Raw genomic sequence first — 22,121 nt, forward strand, 5'->3', positions numbered from 1 at the left:
GCGAGCTCGCTCGCCAGGTGTGTCCCCAAGCTCTCACAGCTCTAATAAATAAGGAGCACCTGTAAAACAGTAGCTTGACTTGTTAAGTGACTCTGTACAAAGGAGGATATAGAAATACAGTATGTACACCGCATCCACGGCCCCGTGGTGCTTCAAGGCCAGCGTGACTCTGTCTTGGCCTCGCCTGCCCACCACACCCCACCGCCCCGCTGCTGCTGGCTCAGCGGCCTGTGGGCGGGGGCACCTGGACCCCTCCAGAGGGAACAATTGCTTTATTGGAGTTAGTAAACAGATACACTGAATCACAAGGTGATTTGATTTTTTTTTTTTTTTAGTTTTCTTCTTTTTTTTTTGTTTTTTTTCTTCTTTTTTCTTTTTTTTTTTTCTGTACTCATCAGAATGGGATGCTCCACGACTGTCTCACCAACTCAGTGCCAGTACACATGCTCTAGAGGACTTCTGGACTCGCAGCTACAACTGTACAAGTGCACACAAGAAAATCTACCCTGTTATCCTCCACCCACTGATTGAGGATCGAATTGCACATTTCTCTTAACCATGACAGGAGAAAGCAAACAGTGAAACAGAATCATGGGCGAGCTTTCTCACTTTCCCTCCTGTTTTCATTGGTTTGTCCATACCATTCTAATTATCATGAAAGGGCTCTGCGTATAGAGAGATTGCTTCACTGACTTCCTGGATCACCGAAAGCCATCAGGGTTGAAATTTCATCCAAGTCTTTCGTGACGCCCAGCAAATATTCCCCCTCGGATTATTTTACACCTTGAGGGCATTTTGGTCTTCAGTTCAACACTCTTGCTCTGTTCCCAAATGGGGCGCTATTTAAGGGAATTTAAGGAGAAAGCTGAGAAGAATAAACATTTACCGAGTTCTCTTGGCATTCAGTCTCTGAAAAACCACAGTATAAACTATTCATGCTGCTTCTTACATCTGTCAGATCGAAAATTAAAAGCCATAAAAGTGTAACACTGAAAATATGGCATTAAAAAGGATAAAGGTGGCCTTTGTAAAAATAACAAGAAAAGTATATTAGCCAATAAAATATTTTAACTCTTCATTTAAAAGTGCATCCTAGGCAGGACAGAGATGAATCTGAAGCATTGGGACTCCAGTATGATCCCTCTCCGCCGTCAAAACGTGAACAGTATAGGTCCAAAACCGTACAATGCAAATCACAATTCTTCGTGTAGCAGCAAAACCACAGCAGTTTTTAAAAAGATTAAAAAATGATTTTTGTTTTCAAATCTGTATCATCTTCCAGCCTCACCCTCTGAGCCTTGAAGATGAGGCAGGGAGAATACCTACATTGGTCCTTGTGGCTTGTTGGTGTTTTGTCGGTTTTTTTTTTGTTTTTGTTTTTGTTTTTTCTTTTAAACCAGGGGCAAAATCCCTAAGTTCCTCTGGGGAGAAGCAGAGATGGTGGCAGCAGGAAGGCTGGGCCCTCTTGGTGGGTCCAAGACGTGCTGGCTTCTCTGGGCTAGAGGCCACCGAGGGAGGGCTGCTTCCTCTGAGATGCTTAATGACAGGAAGCGGCTTTATTTGCTTGAGTTTTAGCCAGAGGGGGTGGTGAGCTGACCAGCTGGTGTCACTGGATGGCGAGACATGGTTTGCTCTGCGCCCTCTCTCCATGCAAGGTACCCTGTGAGTGAGCGTTCCTAGAAAAAGAGGAAAAGGGGTTTGTTAGAATCCACTAGACCAAACTACCCCCCACCCCCCAGGCTGGGGAGAACCCGGGCATGAGTCAGAGCAGCACACTCTCCAGCTGTCAGGTCAGACTTACAACAAGGCCCCAGAACTGGGGCGGCGCAGCCTGATTTCCACACAACTTTCATTCACGGTTCTGCGCAGGATCAGCCCTGCCAGCTTTGTGTGAGGAAATGAAACTCGAGTCACTTTTTGGAAGACCATAATGAGCATGGAGCACCACGCCCTCACCCAAAGACTGCAGCAGCATCCTTTGCAACCCAGCAACATTCACTCTCCACGTTACTGCACGCTTAACTGGCAGGAGGTCTTTGGAGTTGCCCAAGGGCATCCCAAAGCCAGGCAAGGTCATCGGGGGACCCTGGTGTTGCAGACCTCAAGCCTGTACCCCGTGTAACAGCCCTAGTGTCTGCTGCAAAGGAGGAAGGCCATGAGATGGACTTTTTAGCACGTGAAAAATTCCTGGGGCACAGAGACCACTCTTCAGAGCTTTCCTACAGGGGCGACTGAGCTGGAAGAAGAGCCCCTCTCTGGGGTCTTGCCTGACAAAGGTGAGCCGCTCACATCGCTTCACATCCAGACCAAGCATAGGACTGGGATACCGGGGCAGAAGGTCTTAATAGGACTGTTGGGCTCTGCCTCTCTTATCCTTACTGGCTTATTTCATTTGCTACCAGTCCCTTGGCTTGAAACCTCCTAAGGACACTCCATCACCCCCAGGAAGCAGCCATTCAGAAGGCGTCCAACTAAACTGTGCAGTCCCTGAGGTCTGGGGCTGTGTCTGTTTTGCTCAAATCCCTACACTCGGGGACAAATGTATTCAGCTCAACACACATTTGTCAAATGAATGAGAATCAAACAGCTCTTGTCCCCCATGTCCCAAAACGGTACTTTTTTTTTTCCTGCCAATAAATGGGGATGTCAGATATGTGAATGGGAAAATTTGGCTAACGTGAGGTGGTGGGAGAGGACTTGTAAACATCTTTACAACTGTTGAGATTATTCCTAGACCAGTGAACAAATAATTTCAGGTGATAGAATGCAGAACTTGAAGGGACCCCAGAGATAATATACACAGTTTCCCGCATTTTATAGACGAAGAAATGGAGGCCACAAAGAGAACTGGAGTGTTCAGAGTGTCTGTAGCGTGAATTTAGCTCAAGCGTGAGGAGGTCAAAATGCCCATTGGGAGGACTAGGTCCAAGCTTGTGCTTTGAACCCTGCTATCCAAATACTGGTGTTAATGGTAACCATAATAATGATCAGCCAAAAACAAGGTTTGAAAATCTGAATGTGCATGACAGGAAATGCCTGAGTTCCCCAAATCACATTAAATCACCAGATCTGTGTGCATTTAATATGTATATTAAATAACCAAAGTGAAAATGCAAAACACCACAAATATGCAATGGGAGTGGAATTACAAGGTCATGGAAACCTTTTCATTTGGCATGGTCAGATTTGGAAATGTGGCTATTTCTCTCAGAATAAAGAGCTCACTTTAATTTCTTTCTTTTCTTCCTCTTCTTTCTTTCTCTCTTTCTCTCCTTCCTTCCTCTTTCTCTCTCTTTCTTTTTTCCTTCCTTCCTTCCTCCCTCCCTCCCTCTCTTCCTTTCTTTCCTTCTTTCTTTCTAAGACATAATGGTGAGAAGAGGTACAGAAACAAAAACACCACGAGCCACCAACAAATGAGAAGTCACAAAGGATTGGGAAGAGGCCTTGGAAACGGACCCAAGTGGATCCTGAGACATACTGTAGCTGCTTCTGGGCAGGATTTACTTTTGTTTAGGAAGCACAGCCTGGAACTTGCTTTGGAGGGAGGGAAACCATCCCTACCTCTGGGCTTGGGACTAAGAGTGACCAAATCTTGTAGTCAGAGAGGAGCTCTGAATCCTTCTTTAAAAAAGGAAAAGGAAAAGAAACGGTGTTGAACGGTTTCTTCCAGTGACTGAGAAACGCCACCATTTTGAATTACTCACTCAGGAACGCTGCGACTGCTTTTTCAAGGGTGTAAATTGTTTCTTTAATGTAATCATGAACCCCCCCAAAGAGGACTATTTCTCAAATAAGTTTCCTTACATTGAAATCGCCTTTGGACAAAGGCCAACATGGACAGCATCAGCCTACTTAGAGAAAATCTCAAGGCTTTCATAAGGGACTAGGAAAACGGGATTATAATGAGAGCCATTCTGGAACCTTAACTACAGCGTTTGCCATCTCAAACGCTCTAATAATCATTATCATTCTCTGGTATCTATTATTGTCTGGTAAATAATATGTGTTTTCCCCCAAAGTTCTACCGGGTACAGCTGCACCGCACTCTATTGTTTGCAGCCCCACTCCTGCTGCCTGGAAAGCCTCCTCACGCCAAGCTTATTTCAAGAGAATGGCAAAGGGAGGATCTGTGCCGCTTCCTTCCCTCTCACCGCACACTTGCCCTGTCTGGGACACCCCCCCAGGCCAGATGGTGGCAGTGCAAGTCCCTCTCGGCGGATAACGTTTGAGGAGGGGGTAAACTGAAGGCCCCCTCCTCTGCCCTCCTGACTCTGGCTGGTTCAGGGCAGCCCCCATGTTGGCGACACAGGAATCAATGAAAATGAAGAACCAAGCTTGGGCATCACTTTCCTGACAGTTATTTGTTTGCAAGGTGTGAAACTCAAAAGTGGGGGACCTTGGAGTTTTAGAAAGTGATCACGGCAGGAAGTTCCAGAGCCCAAGTCCGTTCCGACTCAGCCCCTGCTAAGCAGAGGTGTCTTCTAGAACAGTCGGTCCTCTCTGTCTAAATTTCTTGGTCTGAGTAAAGGGGAAATTTCTACAATATGTGAGACAGAGACGCAGGTTACAGCATGAACCCTATGTAGCCGTGTGACCTTGGACCTATTCCTTAACCTCCCCAAGCCTGGATTCTTCCTCTGTGAAATGAAGGCATGGGTGAGATTTTCTATTACATCTTCCATTTCTCATATTCTGGGATTGTAGGATCTTTGGACCAAAGCCATCATCAGGTATGGTGGTACACAGTTATCCATGTATAAGAAAGACTATTCATTTCTCTATCCTGAAGTCCCAAGTTTCAGAAAGAGTCTCCTTCTTTCTATTAATCACATACACACACTCTCACCTCTGGCAGAGATTTCTGGAGTGTCCCTTAATGCAGGGGGTTCTGGGGAAGTGGTTCTACCTGTGCCTCACATTCGGGTTTTCCTCTGAATTGGGGTTTGTCTGAAGGCAGGACAACCCAGGGCCCTGCCATGCGGAACATCTCACACACACACACACACACACACACACACACACACACACACATCCCATCCCGTGGACCACGCTGCACCGTGTATGAAGACCAGCTCCACAGTGCGTGGTCTCCAGCAGGCATGTACGGTCAGCGTCTGCAGAACTCCAGGCCCAGCTGCCCCTTCTGGCCAGAAGAATAAAGTCTCTCCCTCATGGACTCAGCTGCACACCAAGTGCCCTGAACAAGCCTCTGACCACCGGCAATTTCCCTTTCCATCAGGAAAGCATTGCTAAGAATGTGACTGAGTTACTTCTCCTTTATCACATAAGCGTTGTCAGAGTGTCACAGAGAACAAAAATAGGCCTGAGTACTAATAACTTCTTTCAGTGTTGATACTGTCAACATACCATCATCCTCACCTTTTCTGCTTTGACCTTTACAGCCTAAGATGTATGCAGGTTGCATTTAAAAGGAAATTTTATAATTTCCAGGCAACCACTCCCAAAAGTAAATGTGTATCCAAAGAAACTGTCTGTCTTATTCTACATCCCATCATAGTCCCTCCATGGCACAAGATTTCACCTCCACCAGGCAGCCTGCCTCCACTAATCTAATCTGTTTTCTGAACTTTTATTCTTCTTTGCTTCCTCAAATACCTCTGTCATTAGCATAATCAAAATCTAGTAGGTCTGTCCTGTCTTACCTGTCTAGAAGGCAAGCTCTCCAGGTCCATCATATTTATTCCCCAGAGTCCAAAATCCCGTGGCATCAACCCTATAATGTACAAGAGATGCCCGCTGCCAGGCCGGCTTGCCTTTGTCCAGTTACCCCAGCCCTGCCCGTGATGCCACTCGGGCACATCGGCCCATCACTTATCACGGTTAAATACAGCTATTACGTGCTGGCTTCGGCCACGCTGTTTATCTGGGACAATAATGAGTCCCTGAGGACTGGATTGCTCTCAGGTAGCCACAGCTATTCTGGGACGCTCACAAGGGTAGAACCCCGTGGTCAATGAACAGAGCCGCCTGCACCAGCTGATAAGGCTGGGTGTGATGCCAGACAGTGGTCTCTGCACCAAGCCCATCCCAGAAAGGGCTACGGCTTGCTGAGGTTTTGCCAAAAAATGGCTCCCTCTCTCCTCCATCGACCATCGCTTCATGAAGAGTTCTGAAATGGCTTTTACCAAGTTGGAAACCGTTTTCATTTACGAAGTGGATGGTATCTCTTTTCTTATAGCTTGCTAATTGATGAACGTAATTTAAAAACATCGCTTCTCTAGCACGATTGCTATGGGAAATAACCCATGGTGAGGAGAGGGGAGTAGGGCCAAGGGTGAGCTCCAGCACCACTGAGCTGCCCACGGCCTGGCTCTGATAAGCTAAGGCTCAAATTATTTAAAAGAAAGAAAATTAAACCAAACATGAGGCCTTGCTTTTCTTTTTTATAATTTTCCCCTTTAGCAATATCTCTTATTTTACTCTTTAATCAATAAAAATCCCACCCATACAAGACCCCCTGCTGAGATAACTCCATCTTTAATTTTTTGTTTTACAAATTTAAATTTCGGTTTTCTTTGCTTAGCTGGTTCTAGGAGTTAAATGGGCAGACAGACCTGTTTATTCATATGAGTGGCCAGTGCTATCTTGCTGACCTCTACAAGATCTTGGGGGGACAAAGAACCCTGAGCCACAGAACCCCCTCTTGTGCACTTGCAAAAGCCTTTATCTTCACCCTGGACAACGGATCTCTTTAGCCACTGCAAATCTTTTTTTAAAACCTGGGAGTTTAAGCTAAACAAATTACCCTGTCTCTGGTCCTTTTCTAAAAGCAGGCAGGGATTCATGACTAACTGCACACATTTTTACAAATGCACTGGAGCAAGTGGCTGCATGCATTCGTGAAAGAGAAAAATAAAATGAAGAATTACATGATATAGCTAATGTTTTACAAGAAATTTTGAATAAGAGCCTCAAGCCCTATGCCGCCTGGATTTCAAGACCAAGCACTTCCTATTATGGTTTGGGAAAGCTGCAGTGTTTTCAAAGAAAGTTACATTTACTGAGCACTTAATGTCAAATACTGCGCTAGGCACTTTTATATATTTATTTCACTTAAAAACAAATATATTTTATATACTTATTTCATTGACACAACAATGCTACGAAGTATTTATTACTGTCTCCATTTTACAGATGAGGAAACTTTCCCAAGAAGGTTAAGAAACTTACTTGCTCAAGGTCACCAGCTAGAAAGGGGCCAAGCTGGATTGAAGTCCAGCTCCTACAACCTCAAAGTCCATGCTCGCCTCGGAGTGCTATCCCCTAGCCCAGGTTTCACCTCTCCCCTTCCTCACCCTGACAAGCAGGGGTCACAATGTCAAAGTTGGCAGGGGCCTTAGAGACAAAACTCCGAGAAACTATTTGCTAAGAAATAATAATTGCATTTTCATTCAAGTCCTATCCAATACACAAACTAGCTGATGCCGGTTCTTGTGCCTTCCAAAAATTCTGCCTTGGACACAAAAGTAGATGTTTATTGTACTAAGATTGAGTCTGTTATTTATTTATATAATCTGAACACAGGCAGTCTAAGTTAAAAAAAAAAAAAAAGGAAAGAAAAGAAAAGAAAAAAAAGAACCTAGAGAAAAGAGCAGCTTTACATGGCAAGTAGCTATTGTCTATGGATCAACAGACTTTAAGATTTTAGGCTAGGTCTGGAAAAGAGGTCTGACACTTTACAACCAGCCTTTTAGCAGAAAGAGAGAGGGAGAAAGAGAGAGAGAGAGAGAAGGGCTTCCTTTCACGGAAACTTCGTGTAAAAAATTAGAGCAAGCATGCTGATTCCCTGCTACCCCCCTCTAACAGCCAAGGAGATGGAGCGTGTGCTTAATAATTGCTTTTCTGCAACCCTTCCACCCTTCCACCCCAGATGTTCAGGTACAACCTATTTCCTCTCTGAAATCAGCTGCCCGGTGTGAGGCAGTGATGCCGTGGGTAGCAAACGTATGACTCTGGTCCTTGGCACAGGGCGTGTAACTCAAGCAGCTCTGGTCGTATCCCGTGTCCCACTGAGGGGAAAGGCAGATGAGGACTCAGGTTCTAATCCTGGCTGCGCCACTCTGTGACCTTGAGCGTTTACTCTGTTTGTCCCAGTCCCTACTTATAAAAGTGGAACCAGACATCTTAGGAGAATTTCTGGAATCATTTCCCTAACCTCCGAGGTTGACAGCATCGAAATGTTTCGTTACCTCCCATTACACGTTGAGGGAAGACGTTCTGGGCTGCAGGGGCTACCATTACAATTCTTATAATGAGCACCTAGTATATATATGCCAGGTGGGCATTTTCCTTCTGTTATTTACACTGGAGCCTGATAACGCTATGAAGTATGGGTTATTATCTTCATTTCTTTTGTATATAAGACATGTTCGGTGGTTCTGCAGGAAGATTCTGAGCCAGGCTGCCAGTCAGATCCCAGCACTGCCATTTACTGGCCAGTGACTCTGGGTAGGATATGCAACCACTCTGTGCCTCAGTTTCTTCATCTATAAAATGGGTTTAATAATGGTAGCCCAGAGGGTTGTTGTGGGCATGTAACATCTGGAACACTGCTTACATATAGAGAGTGCTCAATAAACATTAGCCATTACAATTATTAAATGAGAAAAGGTAGGCATAAAGAGGTTATAAAACTGGTCCAAACTCACAGCTGGTTTTCAGATCCAAGCAGACCTCACTCCAGCCCTGGACTCCTCTCCCAGGCATTGTAGCCTAATAGGACAGTAACTCCATTTCCTGGGCACCTCTACCTATGTTTTCTTATCTGCTCCTCCCAGCAGTGTTATGACCTCCAGACTGAGGCTTGGGGAGGTAAAGTCGCTTCCTCCTTCGCTTACTAATTGGCTCTCCTGGGATTTGAACCCAGGCTGGCCCGACCCCAAAGCAGAAGTCTGTATCCACTAAACCACACCGCTGCCTTCCTTCACTACCAGGAGCCCACTGTCACCACATGTGGAAGCTTCAGAAGATGTACGACCTGGGAAGTTACAAAAGATAAAAGGACATTTCCAAAAGTTGCCACACCACTTTAAACGTGCCTGCCAGCCCTGGGAGGATCTGATTCAGCTTCTGTGAAGGTGTCTGAGGTTGAGCAAAGCCACGCAAGCCTTGTGGCTGCTCTTCATTCCAGGGACCGAGCTTTGGGCATCACTAGGGCCACCGTCCAGGCTCCACGTCCATCCTCAGGGAAGTCCTCTGCTAGGAGAGCCGCTGCCTGCCTTGTGCACCCATTGGGCAACCGACGGCCTGCACCACGCCCTGCCCCACTGGCCTAAGGCTCAGAGCAGCTGGGCAGTCAGAAGGGTGGAGCCCCTATTTCCACGGCAACCTGGGGCCCGGCCAGCATCCCCCTTGACTGAACTTTGGAATGTTGTGAGGTTTCCTTCCACTGTGTGCTATGAAACCTCTTAGGTCTGCTCTGGGCACAAAGAAGAGAGCTCATCCTCCCCTTGCATTGCCACAATGGCTTTACACGCGTAAAACATAGATGTGGCAGCTCTTGCGGCTCACACTGCAGCGATAACATCCCGCAGTGTTTAGAATCCACTGCTGGTAACAAGCCTGTCATCAGAATTCAGTGATCAGCTCAGCGATGCTAGTCTTTCTCTTGCTTCCTTTTCAGTGCACAAACAGCTGCTGAAGTAATTTTCCTCAAACACAGATTTCCTCCTGTCACTCCTCTGCTCGAGGTCGTGGTGACATTGCCTAACGTACAGAGTACAAGTGCTACAACCTCCCGCTCCACTGCCCACCTGCTCTCCTCCAGCCTCCACCCCCTCTCCGACTGCAGCCGAGCCCTTCACTCCAGCCGAGCGAAGGGCAAGGTCATCCCTCACGCGACTTCCTCTTCTCCGCACCTGTGGCTCTTGCCATCCTACTGCCTCTTTTATTCCTCCACTCCCGACTGCAAGTTCAAGGCCCTCCCCAGTTTTAGAACCTAACTCCAAACTCACCTGCTGTATGGAACCCTAACCTGGTAACTCCATTAACTAGACCTCTCCTGACACTCTTCTCGTTCATTCACTCAATAAATACTCATGTGCCCATCCTGCCAGCCACAAGCTAGGTAATCAGTTACAACAATGTGTGAACTGCCCCCATTCACACCAAAGCCCTCACCAAAGCCCCCTGTCTACAGTGTCATATCTGTTTGCAGGTCCTGCATAATGCTTGTAATAGTGGCCTTGGTTATTTCTTGCCTCACTCAGGTTATTAGCTCCTCAAAACAAGTCTAATAAGACTCCTGCCACTGCCTCTCCCACTTTTTTTTTCTTTTCCCTCCCTCCCTCCCTTCTTCCTTCCTTCCTTTCCTTCTTCCTTCCATCTCTTAATAACAGTGTCCCTGCATGGAGTCAGTATTCAATACAGTTAGTTGAAAATGGATGTGTTTTCCCCTCTAGGGAAATAAATGAAGACTATCTTTGAACCATAAATGAGTGAAAGGGGACTGCCTCCCTCTGTTCGGATATGATTAAGAGTTTATTAACTTTCATGGGTTGTAATATATTAATTAAGTATAAATTAAACCATTCTAAATATAAGATTTTTTTTAAAAGTTACTATCCCTGTGCATCACACACACACACACACACACACACACACACACACACACACAGCTGAGACACAGAACAAGTTGATCGGAGGATCAGACAGTGGGAGGTGCTATCAAAATCAGAACCCTGAACAAGTGACCACTCAGCTTCATTTGCAAGGTCATAAGGTTTTTCCACAAAAAATTTTTCATAGTTTTTCAACTAGTATTTGGGATTCAAGTTGCTCAGACCTTGGTGGATATGAAAATAGACCTTCAGTCCCATGTTTACAATGTCACCGTATTAAATGAGAGGAATGGAGGGACCTGGATATATTTTTGGTTTGGCAAATTGTAAAACTATTTTTTTTCAAACATTTGGGGTTTGGCTAAAACCAAAACTTATTTTGCCAAGCACTTTGGCCTTAATTTTTAAACCCATGTGTATTTTAAAAGAAATTCAATCTATATGTTTCTGACTCATTTACACTTAACTCATGAAAATGCTGTTTGGTAAGAGCTATTAGATGTCCAAGCAAGTTTATGAGCCCTTTTAAGCCTTCTTTTCCTCGTTCTTGCCAGAAAGTTGTATTTTGCCAGCCATAAAGAGTGTGAGCCCCAGAGGCCTGTGGTCAGTTTGAAATTTATAACCTCTGAAGCTTAAATGGATTCTGACTTGGAAAAAGGTTTTTTTCGCTCTCCTCTTTTTCATATTAAGTGCTCGAACAGGCTACTTATGATAAAGATGGGATCTTATGTCTCAGTTTCCAAGATGGCTGAGGGTGAATGGTGAAGAATTCAATCTAACCACCAATAAACTGCCTCTAAGACATTTTGGAGGAACAATACAACACTTTAAGTTCCTCTGGACACAGATCCAACACTCTAGTGGAAAGTTTTACTAATTACTCTTAGGATAAGAAAAAGAGGTAGGAATCAACATGATTCAAGTTGAACATTTTACCTTTGGGGGACTTGGTAATTCTTTAAAAAATCACAGACAACCAATCCTGTTTATGACTTCTTATACATTTAAAAAATAAGCTGAATCTACTAAAAACGACATTTGAATTAAAACCAGAAAAGCAGGAAGAACGTGCATGCGTGCTGCAGTGACTTCACCCTGTATCTACTAGATGCTCAGATGATGCCCAGATACCACTCAATTGTAGTATTCTAGTGGGAGAAAGCTTTTGGATAAAGTACTTAAAAATGGCTTATAAATATTTAAAGTATAAGCATCTAACAAATCATAATGACAAAGTTTTACAGTTAACCACATGTGCTCCAAATATCTTGAAATTACTCTAAATACGGGTTTAAAATATCAAAAGGGCTTGTTGATGGGATGCAGAACTTTGCAGAGAAACTTAAACCTGATCATTTTTGTTCTCACAACACCCAATAGGCACAATTTTTAAAGTGTGCGTGTATAGATTTCCTTAGAAAAAGATCATGCTACGGTCTGAATTTCCAAAACAAGAGTTGAAGGATGAAATATAGGGTTTCCCCTTCTCTCACCAAATGCAACTTAGCCACTTTGCTTCTAGATAATTTGTTATTGTAGGTTGGCTCAAATTTAAGACAGTAACATCTTAGAAACAGTTGGAGAACGAAGCCAGCTGCAAGGAGGATATCATTACAAATTGAGACACATGTTATATGGGAATACCATTCATTTTCAATACCAAAAACATGTCTGGGGAAATAAGCCATGCAAATGAGGGAGAGATATGCTTTTTAATTGCATTTTTTGGACATTAGGTCAATGTTTCATATCCAACGGGTCCATAATGTATGTTTCTCCCTTCTGTTCTTCTGTCGCATTCTTACTTCCCTTTTTACCCAAAACAAAACACAGCTTGCTATCGAAGAAAGACAACAAAGCAGAGGTTCAAAGGGGGAACTGATGAGACAGCCAGCGTTGCAGCCAACTGTCTGGATGGAATGAGGCCGGGGAGTGCCGGACAGCTTTGATTGACCCAGTCCTGACCCCACACCCACGTGGAAAGGCAGTTCTGCTCTCGTGTTCCCTTCTCTCTATTCAGACTTGTGTGTTTGGTAAAATTGCACAAGCATGTTGTTGCTTATGGCCACAGCTCAGTCCTAGGAGCTCAGAGTTAAGGGATATCAGGAGCTACTTGAATGGTGTCAATTTAAGAATGTTTAGTAGACTCAGGAGCTTTTTTTTTTTTTGCGGTAGGCGCGCCTCTCACTGTTGTGGCCTCTCCCGTTGCGGAGCACAGGCTCCGGACGCGCAGGCTCAGCGGCCATGGCTCACAGGCAGTAGCCGCTCCGCGGCATGTGGGATCTTCCCGGACCGGGGCACGAACCCATGTCCCCTGCATCGGCAGGCGGACTCTCAACCACTGCGCCACCAGGGAAGCCCCACTCAGGAGCTTTCTAAAGCACAAAAGATGCTTTAAAAGTTTTGTTCTCATTGTCCTTTGCTTTTGCTCCGGTCATTTTCACTAGAATCTTTTAAATGACCCCCTTGAAATAATTTGTGTGTGTGCGTTTCCCCTCCTTGCTGATGGCTGCACATTCTCAATCCTGACCCCACCCTACTTTTTTCTCAAGCAGAATGCTGTGGAAATCCGTAAATCTAGAGAAGAGCTCTCCGTGGTTAGTATTGCAAGCTGGCATCTGAGATGGCATTTACTCCTTTTCCTTGAGAATGGGACCCTGTTAGATGATGCCAGTGCTAAATTGTTTATCTTTTAAACTAATTTATTTGTTTCTCTGAAATGAATTCCTTTTATGTTTTTGAGGCATTTGTAAAAAAAAAAAAGTTTACACATGCAGAATGCATTGCCTTAACAAGCAGCCATGTATATTTAAACCAGCAACTGAAGGACACAAAATAATTCTGGGTGGCATAGGGTGAAGGAAAACAGAATGGCCACCCTCTGTCCCTTTGACACAATCTCTTCAACAAGAGAGTCTGGAAAAGGCAGAGTGTTGGTGGTGGATGGTGTTCTACTACATGAGGTAAGTGCTCCAGGCTGCAGTGGATTTTGGTCCTCAAACACCTCTGCCCCTCTGTGATGCTTGTCTGCATGAAGGTAGGTGTAAATGATTGAACCAGGATGCCCAGGAAGTCGCTCGAGCCAGCAAGGGAGTGATTCATTGGAAACCAGACAGGGAACTTATTTCTAGTGCCCTTCTGGGCAATGGCTTGTTAGTAGCTGGTTGAATGCTTTCACCTTTCCAAGCACACCCTCTCCAGGTGAAGAAGCATGCTAGGGAGCTAGGGGGCTTGGTAGCGCTCCAAGACACGGCCATGCCAATGCCCTGGTGTTTACTGATCTGTCCACTTCTCCGACTCAAGCCATTCTCCTCCCTTGGCCTCAACAGCAGGGTAGAAGGGTTTCCACTGAAGGACAGCATCTGCCTATACAGAACAAACTTTGGAAGTCCAAGTGCTGGGGAAGTGTCTAGCTTGTTTCTTTCCTTGCTTCCCCTTTCTTCTTTCCCACAGGCACTCACAAGTTATAGTAACTTAAAGAAAAGTCTATCACCCTTTGCATTTTGTCACTAAGGCAATCTTATTGGGGCAAGGGTCCACAGCAAAAATTGTTAAAAATAAATTCCAAGTTTTAAGGGAAACTTACAATTAATTCAGCTTCCTCAGAGTAACAAGAAAAATTTCTGCTCAGGTATTGCTTGGTGATAATATAAAATAATCTTTCAGAGATGTCAGGCATACTTTTCCTGTAGCCAAAATCTATGGACTGCTCCTCCCAAGAAAACACCTCCGTGCACAAGCACATAAAGCTTTCCACAAAATTCCAGAGGGAATAGCTGAAGGCTATGCATGGACAAGTCTATGGAGACCAGCTCCGGGGAGCTGACACACAGATCGGGAGGTCTGTAGATCAGGGCCAGGACTCGCGCTGCACTGCCTGACCCTGAGGATCGTCGCTAAAGCTCGCGCACTAAGCACTTCTCTTCCCTCACCCTAGCCCCAGCCCTGCTGAAGATGGAAGGCTATGGCTACATCTGAAAGAACTAAATACCCGGTCACATATGTCATTTCCTATCCCATCATAATCTGATTGAAATAATATCTAAAGCCAGGTGCCTGCACATTAAAACCCTCCTTCAACCCCCTTCTCCTAAAGGTTAAAAGAGACCTGGCAACACTGAACGAGATGTGTCTAAGGCCAACCTTGACACTGTTCATCCAGAAAATTCTCCTCTATGAGTCTCAAATGATCACAGCAAGCACTCTCTCAGGTCCTCACCACTCACACGTGCGCATGACGCAGACCTGGCCGTTCCTCACTGCTGGCTCTCTGAATAACCTATACCTAGAGCTGGGCAGCCATCTGCATCCTGACAGACGGGCAGAACTCGAACATCAGGGATTACGTCACCAATGAACGTTTCCAATAACCAAGTATTAGAACATTAAAAATCTCAAGTCTGGCAGAGATCTGAGCACACCCTACTTGTACTGATTTCCTCCTCTCAGTCACAGTTTTTCCTCTTTTCCTTGCTTTCGTAGTCGGCACCCACAATCACATCTCAACTGCATGGACTTGACTTTGCAGGCAGCCAATCCTCTCAAACTTCTCAGCTGGAGAAACCAAACTGGCAAAAAGTTACCTGCCACCTCCACCCTTGCGGCTTTCCTAATGAGGCGAGTCCCCTGCCCCCTTCTTGAAATAGTCCTTTCTGGGATTGTGGCTCCGTGGCCAGACTAATAATTAAACTCTAAACTCCAAAAAGTCAAAGCTACAGCCCCCCCTTCTTCAGCTCTCCCAGAGAAAACAGAAAGTGGAAGGAACTCTTGCTGTTGAGGCTAGGGGAGCATCTCGGAATGGGGGCCGGGGACAAGACTGTTGGATTTTCTTTCTGGTTTTAAAAACATGTAAGAAATTTGGGAGTCACAAAGGTGGGAAGTTCTTGGTCTTGCTGCTCCTCGGGAATGGAAAAAGTGAGGGTGAAAGGGTTACTCATGGTACACATTTTTTCCATTGATTATTTTACTTAAAGAGAAGATGTCATTTCCCTGGAAAATCAAGGAGGGGGGGATATTTTCTTTTGAATATCTTCAAACATTTGCAAATGGTTACTCTGAACTCCCCCATGTACCATAAACAAGTGTAAACTGTAGAAATTCAGAAAATGTACAAATACAAACAGCTATCCCCCAAGCTCAAAGGCAAAGACAAAGAAAGGAGTATTCCATTTATAAATGGAATTCTTTGTGGAGAGAACAGTTTGGGAAATGTTTATACATTGTTTCCCTTATTATTTGGGGGGATTTTTTTTTTCAGCTTACAGAAGCATCTTAAAAGTTGAAGATAAAAGGAAGTTTCCAACCTTTTAAAATCGTCGACTAAACTTAATTGGTTCTGCATCTAGGAAAATATCTGCTCATTTAAATCATTTGTAATCATATCAACAAACCAGAATGCATAAAGTCAGGTAACTGGGAACAGAATAACTTCAAAATGGAAAAAAGAAAACCCTGTGATTTGCCAAGAACTAGCAAAAATGATGACTTCTTTGAAGGTAACTGTAGCTGCCTGGATTACTGATTTCAAGACACAGTCTGCTTTGAATCTATTTTAAATGATTTTTAAAAATAGTAATACAGTATGAAAATGGTGGGCATAGTGAAAATGAAGAACCCAGACGAAAGTTACTGACAATGAGTCACCAACAAGCACAAGGAGAAAGCACTCACCTGCGCCTCACCCACCACAACTCAGCCCAGGTTTGGTTTTGTTTCTTTAGTGCTTTCCCCTTTGGCTTTAACTTGTCACCAAACAGTGTTCACTGTCAGGGCACAAAAGCCATGCAGTTCTTTACTGAACAGATGCATTTCCAGTTTCCGTAACCATATGCATAGGCTGGGTTTCTGAAGGCATAGAAGAAAAACAGCACCACGTGTGCACAGAAAATCAGGAAGGGTCAGAGAATGGGAGTGAATTACGGCAGGTTGAGACTGTGCTGTGAGCTGACACGGAACTACAGAGGGCAAGAGGCAATGCGATTTAGTGGAGCAGAGGCGTTCTTCCCCCACCTTAAATCACTCGCCTTGTCACCCCACTGGAGCTGGGAAAGCCTGAGAGTCTCTGGCTTTAGAGAAAAGCTGTAATTTCTTGCGGGACCCATCATAAAAAGAATTTTCCAATCTCAGGGGGATATGGGCAATTTCATCATTGCATCTTCTGAAAATGACTGAAGCCAGGTTAATATTTTTAGTAACGACTCTGGTCCACATACAAGACCCTAGCCTGACTCTTTATTCAGAAACATATATCATCCAAATAGCCATCATTTATTTAATGCTTTTATATTCTTTTGACCCTATACTACTTATGGACTAGTGACACTCTTCCTGACCTGGTCACTTCTCACTTTAGCAATGGTAGTAAAATCTTTCACCCTCTCATTCTTCCTTTAATGTCATTTGAATGAGTGACACTAGAGTGTGTTTAAAATTACAATTCCTGATGCTTTTCTGGCTTTCTAAAGGCCATCACTTTTTTTTGTCCCACATCTTCCCATTACTCACTGCTTTGTCAACCAGATTAAATTACTCTGGTAGAGAAATCAGGGGCATTTTCAATTGAGGTGACTATGAGAAGGTTGAGACTGTCTTTGGAGAGCAGAACTTGCAGATATAAAATCAAGGATTGGTGAACCGATTTTTAGTATTCTGCTCCTACTGGCAAAGCCATCAGTGGAAAAGGAAGCCTCAGACTATGGTGGCTGAGAAACCCTTCTCACACCACCCAGTAAGGCCCCTTTCACTGGCTCTGAGCTTCCCAAGCAAACTCCTGGCTATAAGTGAGGTAGGTGCCCATGTAAATATGCTGACTTAGAGACAATGGTTTGGACACACCACATCAAGTGTTCTGGTCCACATCTATATTTCCTACCGTGGAGTAATGGGTTGGTATTCTAGGTTTTTCATTGTTGTTGCTGAAAAAAAAACTGAGCACGCTAAAAACAAACAAACAAACACCATCTAAACACTTAAGAGAAGTTGGTAGGTAGGCTTGGTTTTTGTCTAGGGACTTTCCCCCAAGACAACTGAGGTGGATAAAAGAATTTTATCAAGTAGGGTAATAAAGGGACCAATTAACCTATTCTCTTACAGTGGTTCAAAGAAAACGTAGCCCTGGAGTCAGACAGCCTACATTTGAATCTCAATGCTGCTTATTAACTTGGTAATCTTGGGCAAGTTACTTAATTTCTATGTCTTAGTTTCCACATCGGTAAAATGAAGACAATAACAATTGCCAAATGGATCCTGACCCAAATAAATACTGAAAACCACTTAGAGAAGGACCTGCACATACCAACGTGAGCAACTGTTCTTCCTAGAAGGTCCACTTCTCCTACCCAGGCCTCCTTCCTCCCCAGTGTACATTTCCACCAGACTGTAAGTGCCTTGAGGGCAGGCACTGCACCATATTCACCTTTGTAACCACCAACTCCCGGAAAGAGCTGTGCAGAAGTTATGTGCTCAGTAAATATTCATTTCCCTTCCTTTCCTCTCCATAAACAGTTGATAAACTTCAGCAGAACATTAGCCTGTTTGCTGTCCTTGTGGACAGAGGAGAGCGCTCAGGCTCTGGATCCAGCAGGCCTGAGTTGAATAGTGGTTCCCTCACTTACCAGCTCTGATTTGGGCAACATCGCCAAGCCTTATTTTCCTCCTTGGTAAGACGCAGACGATGCTTATTCCACCAGGATTGTTGGGAGGATCAAACAAATGAGGCCACATCTGGCTACAGTGGGCAGCCACGCAGGCTAGTTTCCCTCCCCCTTACTGAAATTCTGGACTCGTTATTTATGGTTCACTTGGTATTAAGCAGGATTCCGGACCCTCCCCTGCCAGAGGTCAGAGATGTGCGCTCTCACCCACTTTGGTGATGTTGCCCTTTTCCCTGTCAAAGCCTCCCACTGCCTGGAGAGGTGAGCACCTCACCCACTGAGCTGATGAGCCCCAAAAGGGGAGAAAGCAAAGCTGGTCAGTGATGCTTGAGGCCCACCCCGGGAAATGCTGGTTGGTGACAAATGAAGGAAGAGACCCCGTGAACACGAGCTGCTCCAACACCCTACCAGGCAAATGGGGCTTCGTGGCCTGGGTTCAGTTGGCATAGCATGTAAGAAGGTTAGATTTTATTCTCATCGTGCAAATGGAATCCCCTGGTTATTGAGAACATTTGGTGAATTAGGACATTCTGCCAGTGACTCTACCAGCTCCAAGAAGTGGCTCAGCTTGCCTTTTAGCACAGTCCTGTAACCTCATGACTGAACATTTACTGGTCCCAAGTAATCTCTCCTTCCTCCCCACATCCTCTTCTACTTACAGGGATGAGCCTAATAATTAAAGTGTAATTAGTAGATAGTGTTTCAATGCAGGTTCAAGAATTGGCTTTATCCTTAAGTAAGTGACCCTGGGCATGGCACTTACATGCTGTGAGTCAGTTTCCTCATCTGTAAAATGGGAATGATGTTGGATCAAGATGATGATAGTGTGTGACCACACAAGGTGTACTGTAAAACACGTAAGGTAAAACCATGATTATCAATACAACTCTCGCGCGCGCCTCTGCCCTGTAAGAAGTAAGGAGGGGTGCGCTGACTCGTGTGGAGAAAAGCCCCAGTGTACATACAAACCTTTTACTTATTCTGATTTCTAATTCGGAGGCACCTCCTTTTGAGCGGAGGCTCCAGGTCCTCGGGCCCGGCGCTGAGCATGGGCGAGGAGATGATGCACGGCGCCATGGCAGTCTTCTCCGCGGGTTTTGGCACAGGCTGGATCACGCAGCCCGTCTTGGGCAGCATACGCAGAGCATACGCGTGGTCCTCGTCCGCGGGGTTATTAAGGTTCGGGTCTGACTTGTCGCCTCCCGCCAGGGCCTCCTCCCCCATCAGCTTTTTGGCCGCCTCCCCGTCCAGGTGGCAGTTGGAAGCACAGTTGTTCTCTTTGACGGACTCCAGCTCGCTCACCGCGGGCTCCTCCGGCGACAGCAGCTTCTTGGGGGGCGCGGGAGGCGGCGGCGGCTGGGGCTGCTCGGGCGGCGGCTCCGCGCCCTTGGCGCCCTCGGCGGCGCCGCCGCGCGTGCCGTTCACAATGACATTGCAGGCCGCGGCGGCCTCGGGGCCCGCGGGCGCGCCAGGGCCCGGGTCGCCGGCGGCGGGCGGGCTGCAGTGGCCATCCCTGCAGCCGCCGCAGGTCCTGCGCTCCGCGGCGCCCGGCTCGCGCTCCGCCTTGATGTGCGCGTGCAGCGCGCGGTGGATCACGTTGTGCAGCCGGGCCCGGTGGCCCACGGTCAGGTCGATGACGCCGTCCTGCGGGCCCTGCAGCACGCCGGGGAAGCCGAGCTGGCCGCCCGCGCCCGGGGGGCTGCCGGCGCGCCGCGTCAGGTCCACCACCTCGCTCCGGCCGTGCTCCGCGGGCGCCAAGCTCAGGGCCTGGCCGGAGCAGCCGGGCGGTGAGTCCGCGGACTTGGACGAGCCCTGCTTGGAGTCCCGGGGGGACAGGGAGTGTCCGCCAGGCTTGCCTCCTGCCGCCGAGGAGTCGCCGGGGGCGCTCGGAATGAAGTTCTCCCCGTTGCTGGAAAATCCGTTGGGGGGTTTGGAATCATTGATGTGAGGGATGGGAATAGGGATGGGGATGGGCACGGGCAGGGGCACGATCACGGGGTATGGCACGAGCAAGGTGGGGGGCGGCACCAGCGGGGCGAGCGACGGCAGCCCGAAATTCATCATCTGGGGCACGGGCATCGGGCCATTTGGCATCATGCTCACTGGCGGGAAGGGGAGACTCGGCAAGGGCGCGCCCGGAGGTGGCGGCGGTAGCAGACCCGGAGGGTTCCCGGGCATGGTCGGGGTGCTCGGGGGGTGGATATGGGGCGACAGCATGGGCCGGTGCATGGGACTGGAGGTGGGGCCCAGGTTCCTGGGGCCGCCGGGCGGGGGCCCGATGCCGGGGAGCATGGGGTTGGAGAGAGGGCTGTTAGGGTTGGAGGCGTGGTGCGGCGGTCCGCGAATGAAGGGCGGGCGGATCTGCTGCATGATCTGCTGTTCCATGAAGATGGGCAGCGGTACCGGGCCGCGGTTGGTCATCACCATGGGAGGGCTGCGAGGCGGGACGCCGAGGGGAGGCCCGATGCTAGCAGGTGGCTGGACGGAGACAGGAGGGATGTTTGGAGTCTCGCTAATGGGCATGGACTTGGGCACTGGCGTAGGGATTTTAGTAACAGAGCAGTTGGCAGTGTCAGATGGAGAGACGGTGGTGGACACCGATGGGCCAGGGCCCTGGCTTTGGCCAGCTGCAGCCGCCGGGGAGGGGGCCTTCCTGCGAGCATCTGTTAGAGGGATATTCCAAGAGTCTGGAGTGAGCAGCTGCACCCCAGTGCCTTCTGCTTTATTTTCCATGGGAGGGTGTAATGTGCTGCACAGCCCAGCTGGAAGATTGGCCTGTGTCTCTTTGTAGAAAATGTCCATTTTGTACTGATTGAGACATTTTGCACTGCAGAACTGAAGCCTTCTTTCCCCGTCCCCAAAATCCAGGTATTCTTTTGTGTGTCTTATGTGCTTACACCAGTCACATACCTACAACACAGTAATAAAGAAGAAAAAAGTAAGGTAAACAATTTCCTTTGGTAGCTAGCGTTTCATGTTTTACATGAAGGTTCTTTCAAACTTTATCATAATTTTTCAAACAGGCGGAAGTGTTTCCTTCTAAAAGGTACAATTCTTAAATGTTTGTAAAACAATTTCTCTTTGGAAGCCAGAATTGCTTTATAAATATGAACTCTTCAGAATAGCAATTACCACCATCTCCTATTTTAAAAAAAGAAAAAGAAACTGTGTTATCCCATTTAAGCATGACTTTAAGGTAGATCTAACAAAAAAAAAAGAGTACATATACCTGCCCACATAGTTTCACTGGTCAAAGAGGCTCATTGTACATGCAAATCTAAATAGTTTTGGTGAGAAGAATTCTCCAGAAACTTCAGTGGACTTTGAAATATAGACCCTTAAAATTCTCCTCATGCAAAGTCACTTTACACTATTGACTGTTGGATAATGCAGTTGGAAGGGGTGTGCTGTGTTAACCAATAACACATAGCACTGAACATCATTATGTCTGGCTTCCAAGGGGAAACTTGGAATTAGTCATGAAGTCTGTGTGAGGTTTAGCTATTCCCAACCTGTGATGTTGCAGCAAGCTAGAATTATTTTTTGAGCTGTTTGCCCACTCTCTCTCAGTAGTCAGAATTTTTGGTGACATTTCTTGGCAGGCAGTCTTATTTAACAACTTTTCAAACACCAAGAGAACGTTTTCCAAAAGTTTTTATGGCTTTTCCCCCCTTCAAATCTACTCCTGGCAAAAGAGAGACATCACCAAATTTATCTTAAAGTTGGGCTGCAGAACTAATTAAAGGCTGAGAGCTTTTCCCAACTGGAAATCACTAGACATCAAAGTTCAAAAAATAGTCATTCTCGGCTTCAGAACCCATTACTTTGGAGAAATTATTGTGATTTCATTAACACATTAATTTTGTAACACCATCAGCTCTCACAGATG

General features: G+C 46.2%; 1 protein-coding gene across 2 annotated transcripts in view; it reads right to left on the reverse strand.

The window, feature by feature from the left end:
- Positions 1-381: 381 nt before the first annotated feature.
- Positions 382-22,121, reverse strand: part of SOBP (sine oculis binding protein homolog) — a 159,536-nt gene continuing 137,796 nt past the window's right edge. For both annotated transcript variants that reach the window (XM_060167915.1, XM_060167914.1), the window contains 2 exons: positions 19,202-21,142; positions 382-1,676 (listed from right to left, as the gene is read on the reverse strand). In XM_060167915.1, the coding sequence (XP_060023898.1) occupies positions 19,205-21,142 (1,938 nt within the window). In that variant the 3' untranslated portion in view covers positions 382-1,676; positions 19,202-19,204. The remainder of the gene's footprint in view (positions 1,677-19,201; positions 21,143-22,121) is intronic.

Source organism: Lagenorhynchus albirostris, chromosome 12 (genome assembly GCF_949774975.1).
Source record: "Lagenorhynchus albirostris chromosome 12, mLagAlb1.1, whole genome shotgun sequence".
In the NCBI taxonomy this organism is placed as follows: domain Eukaryota; kingdom Metazoa; phylum Chordata; class Mammalia; order Artiodactyla; family Delphinidae; genus Lagenorhynchus; species Lagenorhynchus albirostris.